Raw genomic sequence first — 27,945 nt, 5'->3', positions numbered from 1 at the left:
ATACACATCTATTAAACCTATTATCAAGAGCTTGAGGGTTGATTGGAATACCGATTAGCTATTCACAGTAAGTTAGGTTCTTTGCTGCCTTTATGTTATCTAATAACAACCTCCACCCCATCTGCTCTTAAGGTATAACTGTGTTATTTAAATTCTAGTCCCCGTTTAGGTTTAAGTATTCATATGATTTAAAAAAAGAGCAATTGTGAAATACAACTGATCTGAGTGTAGCCCAGTTTCAGAATCTTCCTCACACTTGTTAATATCATCTACCGTTAACTTCAGTTGGACCCATTGTCTGCTAGGTCCTGTTCCAATTCAATCCCTTTTCAGCTGAATCACTTAGAGCTCTAGTAACCTTGGAGCTAATTTCCTTTCCATCCTCATTGGAAAGTATGATTATTTTTACAAAATAAAGGAAAAAGACAGCTACCATTATGCTGCCACAAAGGAGTCCTACGTAGAAATTTTATATGTCAAAGATATTTGAAAGATTAATTTCATTCTACTCTAAACTTCAGAAGCTATTGTGGAAGTATTAATGGTGTGGCAAGAGTACAACCTGTCCCAGTTGTGCAACGTCCTGTGACACAATTTGAAGTTCGTCAACCTCTTCCTTGGGAACCATGCGGTCATAGTACTTCTCAAACATTGCATTCTCTCTCTGCATGGCTGCATTGGAAATACTGAATTAAAGGCAAAAAATATATTATTGTAGACAGATGGGCAATTTATTATAAGTTACTACACATCTTATTCCAGGAAATAAACTACAGTATAACAAAATGGACCACTCACAGTTGATTGATTGATAATTTACAGGAATTATACAGGTTTATCAGTCTGAATAAGTCTGACCCGAAACATCACCCATTCCATCGCTTCAGAGATGCTGCCTGTCCTGCTGAGTTGCTCTAGCATTTTGTGTCTAGAACCACTTTACCATGATGTTAGCTGGATTAAAGGATACTAACCATAGGCAGAAATTGGACAAACTTGGGAGATTTGGATAGTCAATGGAAAAACCTTTAAAGCAATGATGTACTTAGGGATCGGGGTCCATAGCTCCATGAAAGTGGCAACACAAGTAGATAGAGTGGTAAAGATGACATATGGTATATTTGCCTTCTTTGGTCGGGGCAGTGTGTATATGTCAGGAAGTCATATTAGTGCTTTATGTAACTTTGGTTAGGCCGCATCTGGATTATTGTGTGCAGATCTGGATGCCCCATTACTGGAAGGATATGGAGGCTTTGGAAAGGGCACAGAAAAGCTTTTCCAAGACTCTACCTGGATTAGAGGGTACAAGCTATAAGGATAAATTGGTCAAGCATGGATTGTATTTTATCTGGAGCAACAGAGGCTGATTGAGGCTGATACATGTTTAGAAAATTATAGATAGGTTAGATAATCAGAACTTTTTTCCCAGGGTGGAAATGTCAAATACTAGACATTTCATCAGCACTAGAAATATTAGAAATGTCATCAGCATTAATTATGGTCAGTTACGCAACCTGCCAAACTCATTTAAGTTGCCTCATCAATCGTCACCAAGTGGCTACTGCTATTCAATGAGTGATGTGCAGACATCTCCTTGGTAAAATAGGTTACATTATCTTCTGAATGCCTTTCTCGTCCACTTGTCTATATCTCCTTGTAGATTTCTGATATCTTATTCACAGCTCATTTTTCCATCTGATTGTGTATTATCAGCAAACTTGGAATCATGACATGCTGTTTGCTTATTAATAGCGTCTGCAAAGAGTTAAGGGTCCAGTGATAAGTAAAACAATTTATTTCTAGTTTTTTATTTCCTGCCCTTAAGTCAACCATCCATAATAATGAGTAGGAAGGAACTGTGAATGCTGGTTTACACCCGAAGATAGACACAACATATTGGAGTAGGACAGGCAGCATCTCTGGAGAGAAGGAATGGGTGACATTTCTGAAAAAGGGTCTCAACCTGAAACATCACCCATTCCTTCTCTCCAGAGATATGCTACATGTCCAGCTGAGTTACTCCAACATTTAGTGTCTATCTTCATAATAATGGGTTGTTGTCCTACACAGCAAAGTAGAAGAAAAAAAACGATGCGGCCCTGTCCAGTCGCCGTTGTGGCAGCTCCGCGAAAATTGTGTGTGTTTTTAACTTTCATGTTCCTTTTTAACTTATTCTGTTCCATTCTGTTTGTAGCATGTTTGGTTGTTTGTTTGTTTGTCTTTTTGCACAAAGTCCGCGAGCATTGCCACTTTTCATTTCACTGCACATCTCGTATGTGTATGTGACGAATAAACTTGACTTGACAGGCTTTTCATTTCTGCAAAAAAGGAGGCAGCAATATTTTTATGACTTGGAACCTTGATAAGTAAGGCGTGAAAAGTTACTGCGGGTAGATGGTTGAGATGACAATCACATTTGCGATAATCTTATTGAATGGCAGTGTTCATGTGTACTGTTCATGTGCACTAAATCTGATAAGTACATCGAGCGCGTAGACCGGACTCTGAACTTTTTGTAAATTGTGCCAAAATATGGCAACTCGTGCATGTGTGATCTATGCAAAAATAATTTCACAGGTGACAATGCGCACCATTGAACCATTGTTAATGAACAACCTTTTCTCCGTCGCCATTTCTCAGAGGTATAGAAACATAGAAACATAGAAATTAGGTGCAGGAGTAGGCCATTCGGCCCTTCGAGCCTGCACCGCCATTCAATATGATCATGGCTGATCATCCAACTCAGTATCCCGTACCTGCCTTCTCTCCATACCCTCTGATCCCCTTAGCCACAAGGGCCACATCTAACTCCCTCTTAAATATAGCCAATGAACTGGCCTCGACTACCCTCTGTGGCAGAGAGTTCCAGAGATTCACCACTCACTGTGTGAAAAAAGTTCTTCTCATCTCAGTTTTAAAGGATTTCCCCCTTATCCTTAAGCTGTGACCCCTTGTCCTGGACTTCCCCAACATCGGGAGCAATCTTCCTGCATCTAGCCTGTCCAACCCTTTAAGAATTTTATAAGTTTCTATAAGATCCCCTCTCAATCTCCTAAATTCTAGAGAGTATAAACCAAGTCTATCCAGTCTTTCTTCATAAGACAGTCCTGACATCCCAGGAATCAGTCTGGTGAACCTTCTCTGCGCTCCCTCTAGGGCAATAATGTCCTTCCTCAGATTTGGAGACCAAAACTGTACGCAATACATCCAGGTGTGGTCTCACCAAGACCCTGTACAACTGCAGTAGAACCTCCCTGCTCCTATACTCAAATCCTTTTGCTATGAAAGCTAACATACCATTCGCTTTCTTCACTGCCTGCTGCACCTGCATGCCTACTTTCAATGACTGGTGTACCATGACACCCAGGTCTCGCTGCATCTCCCCTTTTCCTAGTCGGCCACCATTTAGATAATAGTCTGCTTTCCTGTTTTTGCCACCAAAATGGATAACCTCACATTTATCCACATTATACTGCATCTGCCAAACATTTGCCCACTCGCCCAGCCTATCCAAGTCACCTTACATAGAAAGTAGGTGCGAGAGTAGACCACCAGGTCCGTCGAGCCCGCACCGCCATTCGCTCATGGCTGAACACTAAACAGACACACTTACCCACAAACAGTAGACACAAGACACAGAACACAAGACACTACCCTCCCCTTTATACCGCTATCACCCCTCTCCACCCCAAGAACCTCGTGATCTCCTGGGGGAGGCAAAAAAACGGATAAAAACCCAGGTCCAATTCGGGAAAGAAATCCGGGAAATTCCTCTCCGACCCCAATCCAGGCGATCGACACTTGTCCAGGAGATCACTCAGGTCTTACTATACTAACCATACCTAGGTCCATATCCCTGCCCTCTCCCCGTAGCCCCTTATCCCCTTGGCAGCTAAAAAACCATCTATTTTAGACTTAAATATATTTAACGTTTCTGCTTCCACTGCTCCCTGGGGCAGTGAATTCCATAAATTAACCACCCTCTGGGTGAAGAAGTTCTTCCTCATCTCAGTTTTAAAAGAGCCCCCCCTTATTCTGCAACTATGTCCCCTAGTTCTAGTTTCCCCGATCATTGGGAACATCCTCGGTGCATCCACCCGATCAAGGCCCCTCACGATCTTATATGTTTCAATGAGATCGCCTCTCATTCTTCTAAACTCCAAAGAGTAGAGTTCCAGCCTACTTAACCTTTCCTCATATGTCAATCCCCTCATTGCAGGAATTAATCTTGTAAACCTTCGCTGCACTGCCTCCAGGGCTAGTACATCCTTTCTTAAGTATGGACCCCAGAACTGTACACAGTATTCCAAATGTGGTCTCACTAATACTGTGTACAGCTGCAGCAAGACCTCCGTGTTTTTATACTCAATACCCCTAGCAATAAAGGCCAAAACTCCATTGGCCTTCCTGATTGCTTGCTGCACCTGCATACTAACTTTTAGTGATTCATGTACTAATACCCCTAGATCCCTTTGCGTTGCATTACAACGCAGCTCCTCCTCATTTAGAAAATAACTTGCCCTATCATTTTTTTTCCCAAAGTGAATGACTTCACATTTATTAGTATTAAATTTCATCTGCCAAGTTGTTGCCCACTCACCTAGCTTATCTATATCCTTTTGCAGACTCTTCCTATCCTCCTCATCCCCTACTTTTCCTCCCATTTTTGTATCGTCCGCAAATTTTGATATATTACACTTGGTTCCCTCCTCCAAATCATTTATATAAATTGTGAACAACTGGGGTCCCAGCACCGACCCTTGCGGAACCCCGCTAGTTACCGGTTGCCATCCCGAGTATGAACCATTTATCCCCACTCTCTGCTTCCTATTTGTTAGCCAATCCTCTACCCATGCTAATATATTACCCCCAATCCCATAATTTTTTATTTTTAGCAATAGTCTCTTATGTGGCACCTTGTCAAAAGCCTTTTGGAAGTCCAAGTATACCACATCCACCGGTTCCCCTTTATCCACCCGGGTTGTTACTTCCTCAAAGAATTCGAGCAGATTCGTTAAACAGGACTTCCCCTTCACAAAACCATGCTGGTTCTGTCCGATGAAGTCATGTTTATCCAAGTGCCCCGTTAGTGTTTCTTTAATAATTGTCTCTAACATTTTACCCACCACCGATGTTAGACTAACCGGTCTATAGTTACCCGCCTTCTGTTTACTTCCTTTTTTAAATATAGGTGTTACATTGGCCATTTTCCAATCCACTGGGACCGTTCCTGCCTCCAGGGAGTTTTGGAAAATTATCACCAATGCATCCACAATCCCCACCGCTATCTCCCTCAAGACCCTTGGATGTAATCCATCAGGCCCAGGGGATTTATCCTCCTTCAGTCTCATTAATTTCCCTAATACCACCTCCTTGGTGATCTTAATAGTATTTAGCTCCTCCATTCCTACCGCCCCCTGTTTATCCAGCGTTGGAATATTTTTTGTGTCTTCTATGGTGAAGACTGATACAAAATACTCGTTTAATGCCTTTGCCATTTCCATGTTCCCCACCAACAACTCTCCAGTCTCACCCTCCAATGGACCAACGTTCACCTTAGCCACCCTTTTTCTTTTTATATAGCTATAAAAACTCTTACTATTAGTTTTTATGTTGTTCGCTAAATTCCTTTCATAGTCTATTTTCCCCGTCTTAATTAATCTCTTAGTTATTTTTTGCTGACCTTTAAATGCTTCCCAATCCTCTACCCTCCCACTATCTCTGGCTACCTTATATGCCCTTGCCTTCAGCCGAATACTATCCTTTATAGTTTTACTGAGCCATGGCTGACTGTTCTTACCCTTACCCCTTTTTTTCTTCATAGGAATAAATTTTTCTTGAAGGTTATACAGTAGATCCTTAAACGTACACCACTGCTCATGTACCGTCTTATTCTTGAGTCTGCTATCCCAGTCAACTTTGATCAGCTCAGTCCTCATACCTTCATAATCCCCCTTATTTAGACTAAGCACCCTAGCCTGAGTTTCAACCTGTTCCCCTTCTATTTGAATATGGAATTCGACCATATTGTGGTCACTTGTTCCCAACGAGTCCCTAACTATGACATTTTTAATTAATCCTGCTTCATTACACAGGACCAGATCCAAGATTGCCTCCCCCCTTGTCGGTTCTGTGACATACTGTTCTAGGAACCCGTCTCTAATACATTCTATAAACTCTTCCTCTAGTCTACCCTGCCCAGTTTGGTTTGCTCAATTAATATGAAAATTGAAGTCCCCCATGATTACAGCAGTTCCCTTTTTACATGCGTCAACTATTTGCAGATTTATGTTCTGACTAACAGCGTCACAGCTATTTGGAGGTCTATAAATTACACCCACTAGTGTTTTTTTCCCCTTGTTATTCTCTATCTGTACCCAAGCTGTTTCACTATCCTGATCCTTCAACGCAATATCCTTCCTCTCTATTGCCATTATTCCCTCCCTTATTAAAAGGGCCACCCCTCCTCCCTTTCTTTCCTGTCTATCTTTTCTAATTGTCGAGTACCCCTCTATATTTAACTCCCAGTCCTGATCCCCTTGCAGCCATGTCTCCGTAATGGCCACGATATCATAACTATATATACTTAATTGCACCGTTAATTCATTTATCTTATTTCGAATACTCCGTGCATTTAGATAAAGCACTTTCAGATGATTTTTACAACCCTTCCTTTCCGTTTTTGCCCCTTTTACATCTAGAGCTTTATCTTCACACATTCTGGATCCTCCTGTCACATTGTGATTTTCCGCTTCCCCACTGATACCCTGCTCTATTTCCTCTACCCCTGCCGTTATTACCCCCCTTGATACCTCCCCCCCGCTACTTAGTTTAAAGACCTCTCTACTGCCCTAGTTATATGATTTGCCAGGACCCCAGTCCCAGCACCGTTCAGGTGAAGTCCGTCCTTACAGAACAGATCCCCCCTGTCCCAGTACTGGTGCCAGTGGCCCAAGAAACCAAACCCATTTTTCCCACACCAGTCTTTGAGCCACGCATTCAGGTTTTTAATTTTACGTACCCTCGCCGATTTGGCCCGTGGCTCAGGTAGCAATCCGGAGATCAGTACCCTCGAGGTTCTGCTTTTTAATTTATTCCCTAACTGCTCAAACTCCTTCAGCAGATCCTCCTTCCTCGTCCTTCCTATGTCATTGGTCCCCACATGGACCACGACCACTGGATCCTTCCCCTCCCTCTGCAAATTTCTCTCCAGCATCGCAGAGATATCCTTAACCCTAGCACCGGGTAGGCAACACAGCCTTCGGGACATGTTCTGCTGTCTCCTAGCATCCTCCTCACAGCTAACACTGCCCCCCAGCTTAGTGTCATCCGCAAACTTGGAGATATTGCCTTCAATTCCCTCATCCAGATCATTAATATATATTGTAAATAGCTTGGGTCCCAGCACTGAGCCTTGCGGTACCCCACTAGTCACTGCTTGCCATTGTGAAAAGGACCCGTTTACTCCTACTCTTTGCTTCCTGTTTGCCAGCCAGTTCTCTATCCACATCAATACTGAACCCCCAATGCCGTGTGCTTTAAGTTTGTATACTAATCTCTTATGTGGGACCTTGTCGAAAGCCTTCTGGAAGTCCAGATACACCACATCCACTGGTTCTCCCCTATCCACGCTACTAGTTACATCCTCGAAAAATTCTATAAGATTCGTCAGACATGATTTACCTTTTGTAAATCCATGCTGACTTTGACCAATGATTTCACCACTTTCCAAATGTGCTGCTATCCCATCTTTAATAACTGACTCTAGTAGATTCCCCACTACCGATGTTAGACTAACTGGTCTGTAATTCCCCGTTTTCTCTCTCCCTCCCTTCTTAAAAAGTGGGGTTACGTTTGCTACCCGCCAATCCTCAGGAACTACTCCAGAATCTAAAGAGTTTTGAAAGATTATTACTAATGCATCCACTATTTCTGGAGCTACTTCCTTAAGTACTCTGGGATGCAGCCTATCTGGCCCTGGGGATTTATCGGCCTTTAATCCATTCAATTTACCCAACACCACTTCCCGGCTAACCTGGATTTCACTCAATTCCTCCAACTCCTTTGACCCGCGGTCCCCTGCTATTTCCGGCAGATTATTTATGTCTTCCTTAGTGAAGACGGAACCAAAGTAGTTATTCAATTGGTCCGCCATATCCTTGTTCCCCATGATCAACTCACCTGTTTCTGACTGCAAGGGACCTACATTTGTTTTAACTAATCTCTTTCTTTTCACATATCTATAAAAACTTTTGCAGTCAGTTTTTATGTTCCCTGCCAGTTTTCTTTCATAATCTATTTTTCCTTTCCTAATTAAGCCCTTTGTCCTCCTCTGCTGGTCTCTGAATTTCTCCCAGTCCTCCGGTATGCTGCTTTTTCTGGCTAATTTGTACGCATCATCCTTCGCTTTGATACTATCCCTGATTTCCCTTGTTATCCACGGATGCACTACCTTCCCTGATTTATTATTTTGCCAAACTGGGATGAACAATTTTTGTAGTTCACCCATGCAGTCTTTAAATGTCTTCTATTGCATATCCACCGTCAACCCTTTTAGAATTAATTGCCAGTCAATCTTGGCCAATTCACGTCTCATACCCTCAAAGTTACCTTTCTTTAAGTTCAGAACCATTGTTTCTGAATTAACAATGTCACTCTCCATCCTAATGAAGAACTCAACCATATTATGGTCACTCTTGCCCAAGGGGGCACGTACAACAAGACTGCTAACTAACCCTTCCTCATTACTCAATACCCAGTCTAAAATAGCCTGCTCTCTCGTTGGTTCCTCTACATGTTGATTTAGATAACTATCCCGCATACATTCCAAGAAATCCTCTTCCTCAGCACCCCTGCCAATTTGATTCACCCAATCTATATGTAGATTGAAGTCACCCATTATAACTGTTTTGCCTTTGTCGCACGCATTTCTAATTTCCTGTTTGATACCATCTCCAACTTCACTACTACTGTTAGGTGGCCTGTACACAACACCCACCAGCGTTTTCTGCCCCTTAGTGTTTCGCAGCTCTACCCATACCGATTCCACATCCTCCAAACTAATGTCCTTCCTTTCCATTGCGTTAATCTCCTCTCTAATCAGCAACGCTACCCCACCTCCTTTTCCTTTCGCTCTATCCCTCCTGAATATTGAATATCCCTGGATGTTCAGCTCCCAGCCTTGGTCACCCTGGAGCCATGTCGCCGTGATCCCAACTATATCATAGTCATTAATAGCTATCTGCACATTCAACTCATCCACCTTATTACGATTGCTACTTGCATTGAGACACAAAGCTTTCAGGCTTGTTTTTACAACACTCTTACCCCTTATACAATTATGTTGAAAAGTGGCCCTTTCTGATTTTTGCCCTGGTTTTGTCTGCCTGCCACTTTTACTTTTCACCTTGCTACCTATTGCTTCTACCCTCATTTTACACCCCTCTGTCTCTACGCTCACACATTTAAGAAACCCTTTCCCTTTAACTCCATCCTCCACTATCCCATTCGACACCCCACCCCCCTTATTCAGTTTAAAACCACCCGTGTAGCAGTGGCAAACCTGCCTGCCAGAATGCTGGTCCCACACCTGTTAAGATGCAAACCGTCCCTCTTGTACTGTTTAGGTCAGGCAACATCTGTGGAATCCCCACAGCATTACTGCCTGACGTGCCAGGCGTTCCCCACATGTGTGATTCATTTCACATTTCCAGCATGTTGAGCACTGTATATTGTGCTACGTTGAGAGATGGCCCGACATTTGAGAGAAGGATCGCCAGCACACCGGCGCCGGAACCCCGCCAGGCGTCGCACAAATTATCAGATTTAATACTTTAACGTAAAGTTTCCAGACTACCTTATTTCATCCATTAACGCCATGAGCTCCTCGTCGCTCAGCTGGTGGATATTTTGGACCCTGTGAATGTCACTCACTGTACCTAGACTATCCGTGTCCACAATGCCCGCCATGTTTCCCCGGAGCTGCAAGTGTTTTCGGCCGTTGCCTTGGAAACCGTCGGGCGCTGACTGCGCAGGCGTAACCGTTCTAACTCCCGCCCAAAGAATGCTCCAGTCAGGCGCGGAGCGTCTCCCGGCAGCGGGGGCTTCGCTGTAGTTAGCTCATATTATGTACTTCTTTCAGGAGTAAAACCAGGAATTTAATGAATTGATATTGCGTAGCGAGATGTTTTCTAAAATTAGCGCGAATAATGCAAGTAGATGGCGGTGCAGGCTCGAAGGGCCGAATGGCCTACTCCTGCACCTATTTTCTATGTTTAGATTGGAAGGAATGTTCTTCATATTTGATTACCCCAGGTTGCCCCTTCACAGACCATGGAATAGAAACATAGAAAATAGGTACAGGAATAGGCCATTCGAGCCAGCATTGCCAATCAATATGATCATGGCTGATCATCCAAAATCAGTACCCCGTCCTGCTTTCTCCCCGTATCCCTTGATTCCTGAATACATCCAGTGAATAGTTGAACGCACGATACCAAAAAGGGTCCCATAAACCACAATCTGGCAATGATCAGATAAACATTTAAACTGGAGATCACTGAGTATCGACCTTGAGTGGAATGTGGGGACAATGGATTGGGATTGGTGTAGGATTAGTGTGAATGGATACCTGGTGTAATACACTGGATTTGTTGGGCTGAAGGACCTGTTTTGGTGTATGAATTTATGACTAACGTTCATGATTCTGAGGATATGGTTCAATGGTATGTTTATTGTCACTTGTATCGTGAAATTCTTTGCTTTGCATATAAATCAGTAAAATCATACCATACAAAGCACAATCATAAATGTACAAAAAGTGCAGTAGCTGTAATTTTGCAGATACTCACTTTTCAAGAGAGTTAGATTTAGCTTTTAGGGATGAAGAAATCAAGAGATATGAGGAAAAAGCAGGAATGGGGTACTGTTTTTAGATGATCAGCTATGATCATGGCTTTTGAAGATGTAACTAGGAAAATGGACGGGAGAGCCACTGGACTTTCAGAAAGCATTTGATAAGGCCCCACATAGGAGATTAGTGGGCAAAATTAGGGCACATGGTATTGGGGGTAGAGTGCTGACATGGATAGAGAAGTGGTTGGCAGACAGGAAACAAAGAGTAGGGATTAACTGGTCCTTTTCAGAATGGCAGGCAGTGACTAGTGGGGTACCGCAAGGCTCGGTGCTGGGACCGCAGCTATTTACAATATACAACAATGATTTGGATGAAGGGATTCAAAGTAACATTAGCAAATTTGCAGATTACACAAAGCTGGGTGGCAGTGTGAACTGAGGAGGATGCTATGAGGATGCAGGGTGACATGGACAGGTTGGGAGAGTGGGCAGATGCATGGCAGATGAAGTTTAATGTGGATAAATGTGAGGTTATCCACTTTGGTAGCAAAAACAGGAAGGCAGATTACTATCTAAATGACGTCAAGTTGGGAAAAGGGGAAGTACAACGGGATCTGGGGGTCCTTGTACATCAGTCTATGAAAGTAAGCATGCAGGTACAGCAGGCAGTGAAGAAAGTGAATGGCATGTTGGCCTTTAAAACAAGAGGAATTGAATATAGGAGCAAAGAGGACCTTCTGCAGTTGTACAGAACCCTAGTGAGACCACACCTGGAGTATTGTGTGCAGTTTTGGTCCCCTAATTTGAGGAAGGACATTCTTGCTATTGAGGGAGTACAGCATAGGTTTACAAGGTTAATTCCCGGGATGGCGGGGCTGTCGTATGCTGAGAGAATGGAGCAGCTGGGCTTGTACACTCTGGAGTTTAGAAGGATGAGAGGATATCTCATTGAAACATATAAGATTGTTAAGGGTTTGGACACGCTAGAGGCAGGAAACATGTTCCCGATGTTAGGGAGTCCAGAACCAGGGGCCACAGTTTAAGAATAAGGAGTAAGCCATTTAGAACAGAGACGAGGAAATACTTTTTCTCAAGAGAGTGGTGTGAGTGGAATTCTCTGCCTCAGAGGGCGGTGGAGGCAGGTTCTCTGGATGCTTTCAATAGAGAGCTAGATAGGGCTCTTAAAAATAGCGGAGTCAGGGGATATAGGGAGAAGGCAGGAACGGGGTACTGATTGGGGATGATCAGCCATGATCACATTGAATAGCGGTGCTGGCTTGAAGGGCCAAATGGCCTACTCCTGCACCTATTGTCTATGATCATATTGAATGGCGGTGCTGGCTCAAAGGGCTGAATGGCCTACTCCAGCACCTATTTTTCTATGTTTCTAGTATAAGAATAGTAGACTTCGCTGAGGCGGTATACAATGAATCACCAAATTCTTATAAAGATATAGAGTCTTATCTTAGCCTTGAAGGCCTGCTGGCAGCTGCACTGGGTTGATGAGTAGGAGTCAGCCTGATCTGGCAATGCTGTTGGTGTCCTTCATCACTGCTCCACCACTCCATGCTGCTCATATAATGCTACAGCAATGGAGAGTCACTGAGACAATAAGAGGGAGCCACATCTGGCCCTTGGTGAAGGTAGTTGGTTCTGGATCTGTTTGGAATCTTGTGCTGGGGAACATAGTGATGTATATACAATAAACTGCAGATGCTGGAATCTTGAGCTAATCACAAATTGCTGGAGGAACTCGATAAGAGCAGCAGCATCTTTTGAAATCTTCCAGTTTCTCTGACATTGAAATGCGCTCACACAGCCAACTCAATGGCTACCTTTTGAAATCTGCCACTGCTTCTCGGACACTGAAACGCACTCTCATGTTCATCTTCAGAACATGGGATCTCGAGTGTGCAGATATTTTGTTTACTCAAAGGAAGAGTTCTTTTAGCTGAGTTAATGAATTAAACCTGGAAATATTTCTCAGGCCTTTTTTATGTTTTCAAATTTCTAATTTATTGAATGTAGGTGAAACTAATGATTGTAGTTATATGATTGTGAAAGGCATGGGAAGAAATGGAACCAAAAATGATGGGTTTTGACTTTACCGTGTTCGATTTGGAGTGAATTCTGTTTGATGTATGGCTTTGTGTTGGAGAGTCAGCATTACAACTGAAATTGTTATCTATTCAAAGCTGTGCTGTATTATTATACAAGGGGAAATACTTCATGCCTATTCTTGATGTTTTGGCGGTCTGAGAAACGACTACGGGAGTTTTCAACAGATCTTTATTCAAAAGTTTGATTTCCAGTTTACAGGTTCTTCAGACACGTCTGCCCACAACGGTGGTCAGCGCTGAACTAACGCGCGCAAATAAAAACCGCGCGAAACAAGCGGCCCCTCCCGAGTCACGTGACCGCGGCTTCCAAATGCCGGGTTCGATCTCTGCGTATGCCAGCAAGCGCTGCTTCAATGTCAACAATGAACAATCTGTAAATGTGGGAACGGAAGGCAAAAGAAGAAAGTGTGTGTTGGAACAAAATTACATTGTTGCGGTAGGAGAAGTCTTTTCTCAAAATGTGCTGGCTGCATTTTAACTAGAAAGATGGAACCATCAAAGAGAAATACAGGAACATAGTGGAAGATGCAAAAAGTCCAGAATCTGGATGTGCTCAGAATGGGGTACAAGCATCACATAGTAGGATATGGCTAGATTTGTAAGCGAGGACACTATCGATAATTGAGGATTGGTAGATGAGCAAATGAAATGTACCGCAAACCAGGGTTTGGGTAGTAGTATTTCAGATTTTGAATTAATAGAATGTGGAAACTGAGATATCAAAATTCATTGGGGTGGAGAAATCAAGTGATAAAGAAATTTTTACTGGTATCATTCTTGGTTTAAAGGTACCACCATTGTCTCTGGAGTTAGAATGTTAGGATTCACGCCCAGGAAATCTACATGATTGGGTGAACATAATAGACAAAAAGTATAATGCTATGTATTTCACAATCTTTAGTATGTTTTACCATGAAGTATTGGGTGGGGGGAAAGATACATTTACAGAATTCGCATAAAGCCATGGAAATTAACAGATATTTCCAAGAAAATAAAGTTACTTGGTATGGTGAAGAAGGAAGTTTTCAATCTGGTCTTTTTTTTTTAAGATGGTACCTAGCATTTATGATATTGGGGTGCATGGACATTGGCGGACTGGCCAGGGTGTCAGCTTGCCCGATGGCAAGTGGGCCCCTGATGAAGTGGGCCCCCTATATCAAGTGGGCCCCTGATGAAATGGGCCCCCTTTGTTTCCTGGCAACCAATATTTTTAGACCCAGTCCGCCACTGTGCATGGAGACAATGAAATGGAGTTGAACAGCAGAGGTAGTTAGAGAGAAGAGTGGGATAGCAGAAAGTGAGTTTCATGGAAAATTAACTGAGGAGGGAATGGTGATTGAAGAGGCCTGAGGTTGTATGGAGCGATATCGTAGAATGATAAAATATGCTTCCAACTGGATGAGTACCAGCTCCCCTGACTAGATTGTGGAGCTGTCACCCATCTCAGATTAATTAACGCAGCAAGCAACTGAATGGAAATCTTGACCTTTCTCATTTATAAGATCTAACAACATACTGGATAAAATCACTCAACATAAATTTTAAAAATTGTATTTTCTGTTTATATTTCAGTCGCAGAAGATTCCCTCTGGTGATGGCAATATTAAGTTGACAGAATAATAATTTTGTAAGGACAAATGCATTATATCACAAAATATAATGCCGTATTCTACTGCTATGTTTAGTCTGTGTATAGGCTGGCCTGTTTCTTTAGAACACGGTGCTTAATTGGTGTCAATAGGGACATCATAAAGTTAATTAAAAGCTAAAGCCATTGGGGGTTAATTAATTCTCTGTCTGATTATTTTTGTTTGTGAATTCCAAACTGATAGTAAATGTTACAAAAACTAGCACAGAATTACCAGTTTTCTTTCTTTTCTCATTACGCATTGAAGTAGAATACCTGAAGAGCAGTGGATATAGCCTAAATGCGAGACTCTTATATGTGCTTGATGATCAGCTTTGGCGTCGTTTAGGGTGAGTTAGAAAATGAGATTGATCAGACAAACAATACCAGATTTATTAATTTATGTAGTTGAATAAGTAGTTAAATTATGTTTAATTGTAAGCATTGTGGGAAAATTTCAGGGCTGTAATCCCTAAATTATGTGCATTAATATAAAGAACATTATGCATAAGAATATGTGATGACATTGAGAATACTGGTGTATTTTAGTATATAATTTAACAAATGTAACAAATTAGTTAAATTGATATTAATTTAATTATACACCAGATAAAATTGAATATTACCCGTGTATTGCCACGAATGAAATGTGTTTTTGTATGCTCAGTGCTGTAATGGATCAAACACACTCACCAGTTTTAAACAAAGCAAAATCCACAAAACAACAATAAAATAAAAAAACACCAATATTTTGTTGAAATGTGCATGCTTCATTTTGCACACACCAAGAATGACAATCGTGGCCTCTATTTAATGTCAACAAAAAACCCATCTCCAACAATGCAACGGTGTCTGAGTGATCTACTGAAGTTTCACTGAGATAATATTCCCAAGTCTGGAATGGTGCTTGAATCCAAAACTTTGAAAATAAATAATAGGGTGCTATCACTAACCCATTAGTAACCCATTACAAGATGATGGATGAATTAAAAGGTACATATATAATAGATATATACTTCTGGTGAAGGTACCCCTAAAGTATTGCTTGGTTGGGATTTCCGGAGTTCGACCGAAAGACAATCAAGGAACAACAATAAGTGTTGATGGTGCATGACTTGAAGAGGAACCTGAAGCTGGCAGTGTTCCCATATAGTTATTGCCCTTAATCTTTTTGTGGTGAAGGTTGCAAGGAATGGAGGGATACAGATCCCATGTAGCAATATGAGATTACTTTAACTTGGCGTAGTGTTCAGCACGGACATTGTGGACCAAAGGGCCTTTTCCAATGCTGTACTGCTCCATGTGTTTTCCTAAGGCAGTGTATACCGATAGCACTTTCCTTCTATCATAAGGTTATGGGTATGTATGTTCACTGATGATTGACCAATGTATAATTACATTTGAAATTCCTCAACCAATGACCATTGTTTCCCACCACAAAGCCCATTTTGGAGAGCCCCCCATATACAAGTGTGATGCCCTGTCAAAGGCTTTCGCCTGGTACAAGCAAACCAGGCCGACATCCACCCCTCTATACTGTACATAGACGATGACATCACTGAGCAATGCAAGGCTGTCAAAGATTTTCCTGATCCCAATCTCTGGCCGACAGGCCAGTAGAGGCCAATCCCCAGCATCATTGGTAAAAGCTGGGACCAATTAGCTGACATTGGTTTGGCCACCCGAACCATGTCAGCCTACTCCCTATAAAACCCAAGCATTCTAGCCGGGGGGGAGAGAGAGAGAGAAGGGAGAGGAAGTAGAGAAGTGGGGAGAGGAAGTAGAGAAGTGGGGAGAGGAAGTAGGAGAGGAAGGATGAGAGTAGAGGAAGGACGAGAGTAGGGAGGGGAGGCAGGGAAGGGAAGGGACGGGACGGAAGGGACAGGAAAGGAGAGAATGTGGGGCGCCTCCCTGCTAGCTGTGTTCCCCTGTCACAGGTTCAAGGAAGATTGAGTGACTGAGACAAACCTGAGACGACCAGTGGCACCAGATGTTCAAGACTGGTCTGCCAGGAAGAAGCCCTAGACAGCCAGTGGTTCTACTGAGGCTAAGACTGTGTAGCCGGGGTAAGCGGCAGTGAGTGGCAGGGCTCTGGGGAGTGTTGTAGACCAGAGGATCGAGGGGTGAAGGTGCATGATTCCTTGAAGGTGGAGTTGCAGATAGATACGGTTATCAAAAAAGGCTTTTGGCACATTGGCCTTCATCAGTCAGGGTATTGAATATAGAAGTTGGGAGGTCATGTTGCAGTTGTATGAGCCGTTAGTGAGGCCACATAGTGTTCAGTCCTTGGCACCTTGTTATAGGAAAGATGTTGTACAACTGTAAAGGGTACAGAGAAGTTTTATGAGGATGTTGCCAGGACCAGAGGGTCTGAGCTATAGGGAGAGGTTGAGTAGGCTGGGAGCGCAGAAAGATGAGGGATGATCTTTTAGATTCATAAATTCATGAGAAATCTATGAGAGAAATTCATGAGAGAAATAGATCGGGTTGATGCACAGAGTCTCTTGCCCAGAGTAGGTGAATCGAGGAACGACATAGGTTTAAGGTGAAGGTGAATAGATTTAATAAGAATCCGAGGCATAACTTTTTCACACAAAAAGTGGTGGGGTTATGGAGCAAGCTGCCAGAGGAGGTAGTTGAGGCAGAGACTATCCCAATGTTTAAGAAACAGTTAGATGGGTACATGGATAGGACAAGTTTGGAGGGATATGGACCAAACGCAGTCAGTTGGGACTAGTGTGGCTGGGACATATTGGCCGGTGTGGGCAAGTTGGTCCGAAGGGCCTGTTTCCATGTTGTACCACTCTGACTTTATCACTCGGACTATGACTCTAAGCCTGAGACACCAGTGCTTCTTCTTGCTCACGTACATGGAGGGACTGGGCCCACACACTGAGGCAAAGAGTGAGCCACCAGGATAATCCAGAGACCGCCAGCACCACCTCTTCACGCCACAAAGCTGAGTTGCCAGGATAAGCCTGGGACTGTCAGCTTCCCCCCTCTCGAGGCGAAGATGAACTGCAGGGAGAAGCCTGAGATTGCCAAGCCTCCTCCTTCAAGACCAGGACTGAGCTGCTGGGACAAGTTGAGATCACTGCATACTGACGACAAGGGACAGCCGCATACTGACAACAAGGAACCCTAATGACAAGGGACAGTGCCCCCCATATGGTCCTGTAATTTATTTTCCCTGTAAATAAATATATCATGTGAGTTCACCCTACGGCGAGTGTCGGTGCGGTCATTGCCGAACCCAGTGTCATCCTCGACGCCACAGCAGGCACATGACATGTTGGGTCTGGGTGGATCACCTGCCCAAGAGCAGACTTAACCTAGTTGATGATGGCTTTGGAGAGAATCATACAGTCTACATTTTAGAGTTGGTCTCCAATCTTTTGCTGTATAATTTTATCCTTCTCCCCGTTCTGCTTGTAGATGAGGGCAATGGCACCCTTCTTTGGGGATTCTTGTGAATGTGGTTTTGGCAAAAGATGCAAGGATCCTTGTCGTAGTTCATCCCAAGCATTTGTGTAGCAGAGAGTAAAGACTTTCTGATTTACGGGCTGTACCCAGGGACATATGCAGCGGCGGACATAGGTGCTGGTAGAAGACCATTAGTTCGGTGAAAGACGATCTGAAGGTTGTTGGTCTTTCAGCACAGTGAGATACCCAGAAGGGAATGATGCCAATTAGCTCATTCCACCCTGCAGGAGTGGATGTTGAGGAACACATTGAAGCTTGGTACAACCAATGCAGAGGCTCTGTATGAAAGGACCACAATATTGGACTTTGGGGGGCTGTCCGAAGATTACACCCCTCAAACAAGGGAACGGATATCAGCCCACGGAGCCACTTGAGTGGCAGTAGTGTTTAGTGTTAGGAAAAAGAGGGGGTGCTAGCACTATTGGGTATAAAACTAGCAATATTTGATGTATAAAGAGAGCATACAGAATGTGTTTAGAGATTTGTGTTGTTTTTGTTTTGTATATATTTTTAAATTACAAATAAAGTTTATTTTTGAAATAAAAGGTAACTTGGTAAACTGTGGATGCATTGGTTTTCATTTCCCAGAATTCCGAGAATATAGAATCATTCACAATTTGGAGAGTGGTAATTGTAATGCCATTTTATTTTTTTTAAAAGTGGAGAAAACCCCCCAGAAAACAACAGTCTAGTTGGCCTTTCATCAGTAGTGCAGTGAATGCTGGAGGCTACTATCAAGAATAATATCGACAGAATTAGAGAAGGTCAACATGGATATCAGGAAGAGAAATTGTGTTTGGTATACCTACCGGATTGTTTTTTGAGGAAGTAATGGGTCGATAAGGGTGAACATGTGGATATAGTGTACTTATACTTTCAGAAAGCCTTTGATAAAATCCTACATAGAAGATTAGTTTGTGAAATTAAAGTGAATGGGATTAGGGTAATGTATTGGCATGATAGAAAACTGATAGTAAAACAAGAAACAGGTGGTAGGAATTAATAGATCTTTCTTGGGGATGACGATTAAGTGAGGTACATTAGGATTGAGTGCTTGGTACTCAGTGGTAAGTGGTGGGTATATGGAACGAGCTGCTGCAGGAAGTAGTTGAGGCAGGTACTATCAGAAGGTTTAAGAAACATTTGGACAGGTACATGGATAGGACAGGTTTAGAGGGATGTGGGCCAAGCACAGGTAGGTGGGACTAGTGTAAATGGGACATGTTTGTTGGTCTGGGCAACTTGGGCCAAAGGGCGTTTCCACATTATATGAGTCCATGAAAACATAATGTAATATTTCAAAAACATTAACCTGGGTGGGATTTTGAACTGTGAGGAGGACGCAAAAAGGCTTTGTGATGGCTTGGACGGAGCAATTGGGCAAAAACATAGTAGATGCAGTATAACATAGATAAATGTCAAGTTATCTATTTCAGCAGGAAAATAGAAAACCAGTGTATTATTTAACTGTTGATGTTCAAGGAGACTTGGATGACCTTGTATACCAGTCAGTGTAAACAAACCTAAAGATGCATCAAGCAGTTATGAGGGAATATTTGAGTATAGCATCAAGGACGTCTTTACACTTATCCAGGTCCTTGGTGAGATTATACTTTGAGGATTGTGTGCAATTTGTTCTCCTTATCTGATGGAGGATATTCTTGTTACGGAGGGAATGCAGTGGAAGTTCACCAGTCAGATTCCAGGGATGGCACAACTGCTACACAAGGAGAGATTAGGCTTGTTTATAGTTTATAGGAATGAGAGGGATTCTATTTGAAACTTACACATTTTTGACTGTTAGAGAGATTGAATGGAAGGGGGGGGGGGGGGACTTCCCTAAATCATGTGACTACAGGGCAAGTGAGTGAGCACTGTGAAGTAGAAATATTTTCACTGGCAGGGTGGTGAACATGTGGAATTTGCAATCACAGAGCCATTTAGTCCATCTAGGTTATGTTATCAGAGTTCTAGATTACCTTTTTAGAATTGCGTTATGGAAACATAGAAAATAGGTGCAGGAGTAGGTCATTCGGCCCTTCAAGCCAGCCCCGCAATTCAATATCATGGCTGATCATCCAAAAATCAGTACCCCGTTCTGGCTTTTCCCCCCATATCCCTTGATTCACTTAGCTCTAAGAGCTAAATCTAAATTTCTCTTGAAAACATCCAGTGAATTTGCCTGCATTGCCTTCTGTGGCAGATAATTCCACAGATTCACAACTCTGGGAGAAAAGGGTTTTCCCTCATCTCAGTCCTAAATCACCTACCCCTTCTTCTTAAACTGTGACCCCTGGTTCTGGACTCCCCCAACATCGGGAACATTTTTCCTGCATCTACCCTGTCCAATCCTCTAAGAATTTTATATGTCTCTATAAGATCCCCTCTCTTCCTTAAAAATTCCAGCAAATACAAGCCCAGCCGACCCATTCTTTCATTATATTTCAGTCCCGCCATTCCGGGAATTAACCTAGTGAACCTACGCTGCACTCCCTCAATAGCAATAATGTGCTTTGTCAAATTAGGAGAGCAAAACTGCACACGATACTCCATGTGCAGTCTCATCAGGGCCCTTAACAACTGCAGTAGGACCTCCTTGCTCCTAAACTCAAATCCTCTCGCAATGAAGGCCAACATGCCATTAGCTTTCTTCATTGCCTACTGTGCCAGCATGCTTACTTTCAGTGACTGATGTACAAACACACCCATGTCTCGTTGCACCTCCCGTCTCCTAATCTGACACCATTCAAATAATAATCTCCCTTCCTATTCTTGCCACCAAAGTGGATAACCTCACATTTATCCACATGAGCGCTAGCCGCCACTGCTGCTGTCTGGTACCCCTAGGTAGCGCTGCTCACTGGAGTGTGCAGCGGCGTATATGGCGGGTTGAGTGTGACGCCATTAGAGGACCGCTGTCGTCGGCATTTTAGTCAGGTGCCGCTAGGCAGCACTGTGGCTGGAGAGCCTCCTGGATACACCTGGGCGCCGCTAGGAGCCGCTGCCGCGGGCGCCCGGCCCTCGGTCTCTTCTCGCTGACACACCGGGCTTGCGACCGGTTTCTTGCTGCTGCACCCGGTCGAACAGTTTCCGTCGCAGCGGGCCTCTCCCTGGCGGCCCTATCTTGGCATCGTTATCGTCGGCCTTCCGCCCCGCTTAGCCCGCACAGCTGCGTGGGCATTGCTTACCTTCCCTAGCCGGGGCCCGCTCTAGTTGCCTGGGTCTTTTCCTACCTACCCCGCCCCGGCGAACCTTTCGCTGGCTCCCCGGACCCCTTTGCTGAAGTTATCCCAGGAGGTGGTGCGCGGGTTGTGGCCGGGCCTGGCTCCTGATAGTCGGTGTGTGCGGTGGCAGTGCGTCCTGTCTCTCAGCCCCGCGGTACCCCGCTGGGGATTTCGCCCCTTTATCCCTGAGCTGAGCCCTGGCTCTGTCATGCCGGGTCCGGCTACCGGGAGCAGGGCCCGCGTGTATGCCGAGGTAAACAGCCTGAAACCCCGCGAATACTGGGATTACGAGTTGCACGTTCCTGAATGGGGGTAAGAGCCATACGCGTAGTAATTATGTTAATATGATTTGAATACGTTGACATCTATTTATAGGACGAATAGTCATCTATAGGATGGATTAATACTGGTCTATATATAAACAAGAACGTGGAAAGCAGAGGTGTGGAAATGTGTATAGGAATGTAGGTAATAACAATTTGTGCAGAGTGGATATATCTAAAGTATGTTCCCAAAGGAATGAGCCGTTGTTGGGTTATCAATATTTGTTGGAACCTCTTGAGTAATGAATTTGACTAATTTCTGAAATCTCCGCATCATATCATATGATTTCAATCCTTTATTATGAATTGTCCCACATCATAAATCCATTTGTTGGTTGGTGTTTGCACTTATTTTTGCAGTCATTAATGGTGTAGTTGTTCAAGTAATTTGAACCACACCCTTTTTATGAACTTAGTATTTTTAAAAGCAGAATGTTCTATGAGTTATGATCTTGCTATTTAGTATATAGGATACTGTTTGATATTTAAGTATCTAGTTTATCAAAATATTGATGAAGCCAACATTCCAGATGTGGTTACTTGGTGGTTTATTGAGGCTTGGTGAAATGGGTTTAACACTAGGATGGGGCTGCTTCCTATGTTGTTTCACATAGTCCTGTAAGACTAGATCAATGTACAAAGTATCCTGAGCTGGCCAAAGAACAGAAAACTTAACATTGGCCTTTGTCCTTTATCCTCAAACACTTGCCCCTCTCTGCCTAAATTCCTCACCTTAGGTGTGTACGTCAACTCCTTTTTTTGGGGAAGTCATGCTTGTTGATTACACTGCAACTTAAACATTTGATTAAGTAATTGGTAGTGCAATATCACCATTTTGCATTCACGATGGCCACTCAAATGGCCAAAAAGGAGAAAACAAATATCTGTTTTTCATATTTGTGAATGAGGCTACATTAAAAAAAAAAGAACATTTGCTCAAGGTTTAGAACTTTCTAATGAGAAAAAAAATGATCTTGTCAATTGATTTACAAATACTTGCCAAGTCTTGTTGCTGCGTAAAAAAAAAAGTAGGGTTTGACTAAAGCAGGAATTCCAGCAAAATTGATTAGCCTGACTGTATGAGTATTCAAGACGTACCTGAGTTGAATAAGGCGAGGAATTAATTTTTCTTTCAAATTCTCTCATCAACTTAAGGTTCTTTTCTACAAAAGGAAAATTAAGATTGGTACTTCCTGCATTATTTGTTGCTGTGAAATATAGATTGGCTTGATATCTTGGGCACACTTATGGTCTTTATGTATTCAAGCACTTTGGGTGCAGTAGCTGTTCAAGCAATAGTAACACCCCCCCATTCAAATCGTCTGCATTTGGGAGTGAGAAACCTATCACTCGGGTGCATTTTTCTTAAAGGTTCTTGTGTCTGATTTTGAGATGTACCTTTAAAGAACAGCGTAAGGATCCATAGATCTTTCAGTAAAACCTTTGCATGGAATGTGGGCAAATATTTGGTGCTACAGTATTCCAAGTCCTGTTCATCTGTCAGTGTTGATGTATGATATTTCCTTTTTCTCCTAATGCCCAAAATGTTTTTTATTCTTGTCATTAATTTTTTTTGATGTCCTCACTTTATTAAATTATTTCCAGCTCGCATCATTCCTTCCCTTTGCATGCAATTTGGTCTCCAGTTCATCTCCTCTCTCCTCATTGTTGACATGCTTTTAGCCATCTGGACACCATGCTGTGGAATTCTATTCCTAAATTCCTCTGCTTCTTCACCTCCCTCAGGCCAAATAATTATCTTTTACTTTTTTTTGGTTATTTGGCATGGAGCATTTGTGATCACTGTGCATTTTGATTTTCTTCCTGTTGCTAGCAGGAGGAGCATTGAATTAGTTTCTCCTCTACTTTTGACCTTTCGGTAGCCAGTTACTAATTAGTGCAGGGCTTATGTGTACCTGCTTTGTAGCTACTCAAATGATAAAATACAAATTTGCTCAACATGCATGATATTTTACACTGGGGTGGATGTGTGCCTATTGAATGAGATCTTCTCAGGGAGAAGCCAGGTGATTTGGTAATAATAGGTTCAACTCAGCATGTCAAATCTTGCAGGGAATCGAGTACAAATTGGGCAGGATTTTGTGGTATCTTGAATAAGATACACTATCAATTGAAGGTCATACTGATGGAGTGGTGATGTTATTAAGTTAATCTGCAGATAAACTGGGATATTATTCAGTACCAGACACAGAATCTCAAAGACTTGAATTACAACTTTGAAATTGGGGTGAAGAAGGGACTATACTGTCCATCCCTCGTACGATTAGACTATTGTAAGGAAAATAGTGGGAAAATGTGTACATTTAAGCAGTCTAAAAATATGTTTGAGTTGTCGGGATGCTTAGTGTAATGGAATCTTGAATCTCAAATGCAAGTTAAAACACAACCATAGGATGAGGGGACATGGTATAAACTTGTACAAATTAGATTGTAGCCAAGGTGGGCATAAACTCTAGATTAAGAAGCTCTGGTGGAACTATATTTCTAGGAAGAACTGGCTGGGCCAAAAGACATCCTACTCTGTACTTTTTGTACACTTGCTAGAGGAATGAAGCTAACGGGAATGATTGTAGAACTTTGAAATTCCAGAGAGGTTTCTTGATCAATAAATACTCATGCCAATAACTAAAGATATTTCATAATTTCCCAGGAGAATAAAATAAAGGACAACAAAAAAGAAAATTCAAATTGAGGAAATGTTAAGAACCAGTGAATGATTGATGTTTATGTTAATTTGCTGCTGCATTTTGTCAGTTTTTGTGGTTCATTTTTGGCAGGATGTCAAAATTTTAAAGGCAAACGTCAAACTTTGGAACATACTATAAGGAACCAAAAGACAAATGACCTATCTTTTTAGCAGTTAATGGCGAGAAATGTCAGCTAGGACATCTGTTACTCCAAACAGAGGATCTTGAATCCTTTATATCTACTGGAATGATCTTGGTTTAAGATTTTATTCAACGTAAAACAGAAAATGTAGGGAATAGTTAGCAGGTCAGGCTCCACATGTGCGAAGTGAAACTATGTTAATGTTGCTGGTTCTGATAAGCGGTTTTCAACAGGAACGTTAACCCTTTCTCTTCCCACAGCTGCAGCCTGACATGTTAAGTATTCCCTGCTTTTTCTGTTTTATTTTAGATTTCCAGCATTTTGGAGGTTTTGTTTCATTAGATTCTTCACCATATCCACACTTCACCATATCCACATTGTTGTTACTTGGAAGGGGCTGAACCCATAATTTCTGAGTGAGATGCTATTTACAGATACCAAGGCATCAGGTGATGTTCACCTTCAATGCTAAATTGAACCAAAATGCTCTTATCATTCAATTAAATTACATGGATTCAGTTTTGTAGAATTAGGTTTGATTAATGAAATTAAAAATAATATTTTTATCAAGAACTGTTTAAAGGCAGTAAAAGCAGAAAACTGCAAAGATGCCAGTGCTGTGAAGTCTAAAATAAAATGTTGGAAATCCCCGGCTGTTCATAGCAGAGAGGAAGATTAATGTTTTGGGAGAATAATTTATTATTAATTGAAAGGAAACTTGCTTCACAATACTGTTGTTCATTCAAAATGCCGATCAATGTATTTTTGTGGTTAAGCAATTCAAGGTTTACAGGGACTTTGCAAGAAACTGCATCGTCACAACCTTGATGACAGAGCAAGCTCAGCATTTGTCACCGATTGCTCTTAGTAACGTCTCCAAGCTATTCCTGCTCCTGTTTCTTGTGTTCTTAAACATGATATGCAAGAGTTTCATGATAAAGTATCATGGTTCTATAGTTTGAAAATAAACCTCGAGACTGCATTCAGAATAACAGAAAACTCCCTTGAGGGAATTTGTAAAATGTATGCAGAGTAATTCCCCCATAGAATTCCTGCTTTTTAAAAGCACAACTGCTGAACAGCCAGAGCAAGGGAGGGTGTGATGCAATCTCATGCTCCAGTGACATTTATTGTCACAGTGGCTTGCAATAATTACAAACAAAGGGAATTAGAGTTGAGGTGGACTGTTTTTAGATCTGGTTTTATTGTCCTGATTAAACTGAAAAGCCTTGGATGTGGACGCTTGGTAGTCATGTGACAGGAATAGTGAATGATACGTTTCATGCTGATGCTGAGCCAATTGCAGTCCCTAAGCCAGACTGCGCGGCATATTTAAAACCCTTTTATAATAGTGCTTTCATACATAGGGAATATTGGAATTGATAAAAAAACATTAAATGCTAACACAACAATGCCTCCCGTGTGCATTTTCATTTTCCATTCCACAGGTCAATTAAATTGAAAGTTGATTTCTGTCCAATTTTCCCACCTTTCTCCTGCGTTAAGGTAGCTTCCTTGCTTCTGCTTGATCATCCTCCATATCTGTTGTGAATCTACTTGAGTATTAGCTTATTTTGAAGATCCCAGTAATTACCCATAAACGTAAGCACATCCAAAAGTTGGATATTTTAACCTGTACTATCTTACTCTCCGTCACCCTGTGCTCATTACCCTGGAATGATTCCTGATTAACCAGCAACATGATTTTTAAATCAGCCTCATCTTCAGATCTTTCCCTTTCTAATCTGATCAATAGCATAATTCCTTGGAGAACTCCTTTCATTCTTCTTACTTTCCTAAAAACCTTTACTTCTCTTTTAAAAACCTGCTTAAAACTTGCCTTTGTCAAAGCTTTTAGTCACCTGTCCTAAAATCTCCCTGGCATTATAAATTGGCACTGCCAATCTTTGTCTGTTGCTTTGAAGTATCTTGGGCTAAATGTGGTATTTAAAGTTGTTGTTTATCTTTACGCATTGTGTGGAAAATAGTTAAGTAACAGAGATAATTTATTTTGATCGTATTGAACCACATATCCAGTTGCTTTGAGCTCTTGAGATAGGGATGAAATGGTTAATAATTTTAAACATAGAAACATAGAAATTAGGTGCAGGAGTAGGCCATTCGGCCCTTCGAGCCTGCACCGCCATTCAATATGATCATGGCTGATCATCCAACTCAGTATCCCGTACCTGCATTCTCTCCATACCCTCTGATCCCCTTAGCCACAAGGGCCACATCTAACTCCCTCTTAAATATAGCCAATGAACTGGCCTCGACTACCCTCTGTGGCAGGGAGTTCCAGAGATTCACCACTCTCTGTGTGAAAAAAGTTCTTCTCATCTCGGTTTTAAAGGATTTCCCCCTTATCCTTAAGCTGTGACCCCTTGTCCTGGACTTCCCCAACATCGGGAGCAATCTTCCTGCATCTAGCCTGTCCAACCCCTTAAGAATTTTGTAAGTTTCTATAAGATCCCCTCTCAATCTCCTAAATTCTAGAGAGTATAAACCAAGTCTATCCAGTCTTTCTTCATAAGACAGTCCTGACATCCCAGGAATCAGTCTGGTGAACCTTCTCTGCACTCCCTCTATGGCAATAATGTCCTTCCTCAGATTTGGAGACCAAAACTGTACGCAATACTCCAGGTGTGGTCTCACCAAGACCCTGTACAACTGCAGTAGAACCTCCCTGCTCCTATACTCAAATCCTTTTGCTATGAAAGCTAACATACCATTCGCTTTCTTCACTGCCTGCTGCACCTGCATGCCCACTTTCAATGACTGGTGTACCATGACACCCAGGTCTCGCTGCATCTCCCCTTTTCCTAGTCGGCCACCATTTAGATAATAGTCTGCTTTCCTGTTTTTGCCACCAAAATGGATAACCTCACATTTATCCACATTATACTGCATCTGCCAAACATTTGCCCACTCACCCAGCCTATCCAAGTCACCTTGCAGTCCCCTAGCATCCTCCTCACAGCTAACACTGCCCCCCAGCTTAGTGTCATCCGCAAACTTGGAGATATTGCCTTCAATTCCCTCATCCAGATCATTAATATATATTGTAAATAGCTGGGGTCCCAGCACTGAGCCTTGCGGTACCCCACTAGTCACTGCCTGCCATTGTGAAAAGGACCCGTTTACTCCTACTCTTTGCTTCCTGTTTGCCAGCCAGTTCTCTATCCACATCAATACTGAACCCCCAATGCCGTGTGCTTTAAGTTTGTAAACTAATCTCTTATGTGGGACCTTGTCGAAAGCCTTCTGGAAGTCCAGATACACCACATCCACTGGTTCTCCCCTATCCACGCTACTAGTTACATCCTCGAAAAATTCTATAAGATTCGTCAGACATGATTTACCTTTTGTAAATCCATGCTGACTTTGTCCAATGATTTCACCACTTTCCAAATGTGCTGCTATCCCATCTTTAATAACTGACTCTAGCAGTTACCCCACTACCG

General features: G+C 42.4%; 2 protein-coding genes across 5 annotated transcripts in view; one reads left to right on the top strand and one right to left on the bottom strand.

Moving 5' to 3' along the window:
• ccdc113 (coiled-coil domain containing 113) overlaps positions 1-10,013 on the bottom strand; it is a 30,965-nt gene extending 20,952 nt beyond the window's left edge. For both annotated transcript variants that reach the window (XM_033036085.1, XM_033036086.1), the window contains exons 1-2: positions 9,857-10,013; positions 563-686 (exon numbers count right to left, since the gene is read on the bottom strand). In XM_033036085.1, coding sequence (XP_032891976.1) covers positions 563-686; positions 9,857-9,969 — 237 coding nt within the window. In that variant the 5' untranslated portion in view covers positions 9,970-10,013. The remainder of the gene's footprint in view (positions 1-562; positions 687-9,856) is intronic.
• Positions 10,014-21,049: 11,036 nt separating this feature from the next.
• csnk2a2 (casein kinase 2 alpha 2) overlaps positions 21,050-27,945 on the top strand; it is a 51,256-nt gene continuing 44,360 nt past the window's right edge. For 2 of the 3 annotated variants that reach the window (XR_004414520.1, XM_033036084.1), the window contains exon 1: positions 21,093-21,620. Coding sequence is in view for 2 of the 3 variants with exons in the window: in XM_033036084.1 (XP_032891975.1) it covers positions 21,517-21,620 (104 nt within the window). In the remaining variant the exon portion in view is untranslated. Of the gene's footprint in view, positions 21,621-27,945 lie in introns of all 3 variants that reach the window. The other variant, XM_033036082.1, reaches the window with a different exon arrangement.

The sequence above is a fragment of the Amblyraja radiata genome, chromosome 17, assembly GCF_010909765.2.
Source record: "Amblyraja radiata isolate CabotCenter1 chromosome 17, sAmbRad1.1.pri, whole genome shotgun sequence".
Classification (NCBI taxonomy): Eukaryota; Metazoa; Chordata; class Chondrichthyes; order Rajiformes; family Rajidae; genus Amblyraja; species Amblyraja radiata.
This window is presented reverse-complemented; position numbering and strand designations above follow the sequence as displayed.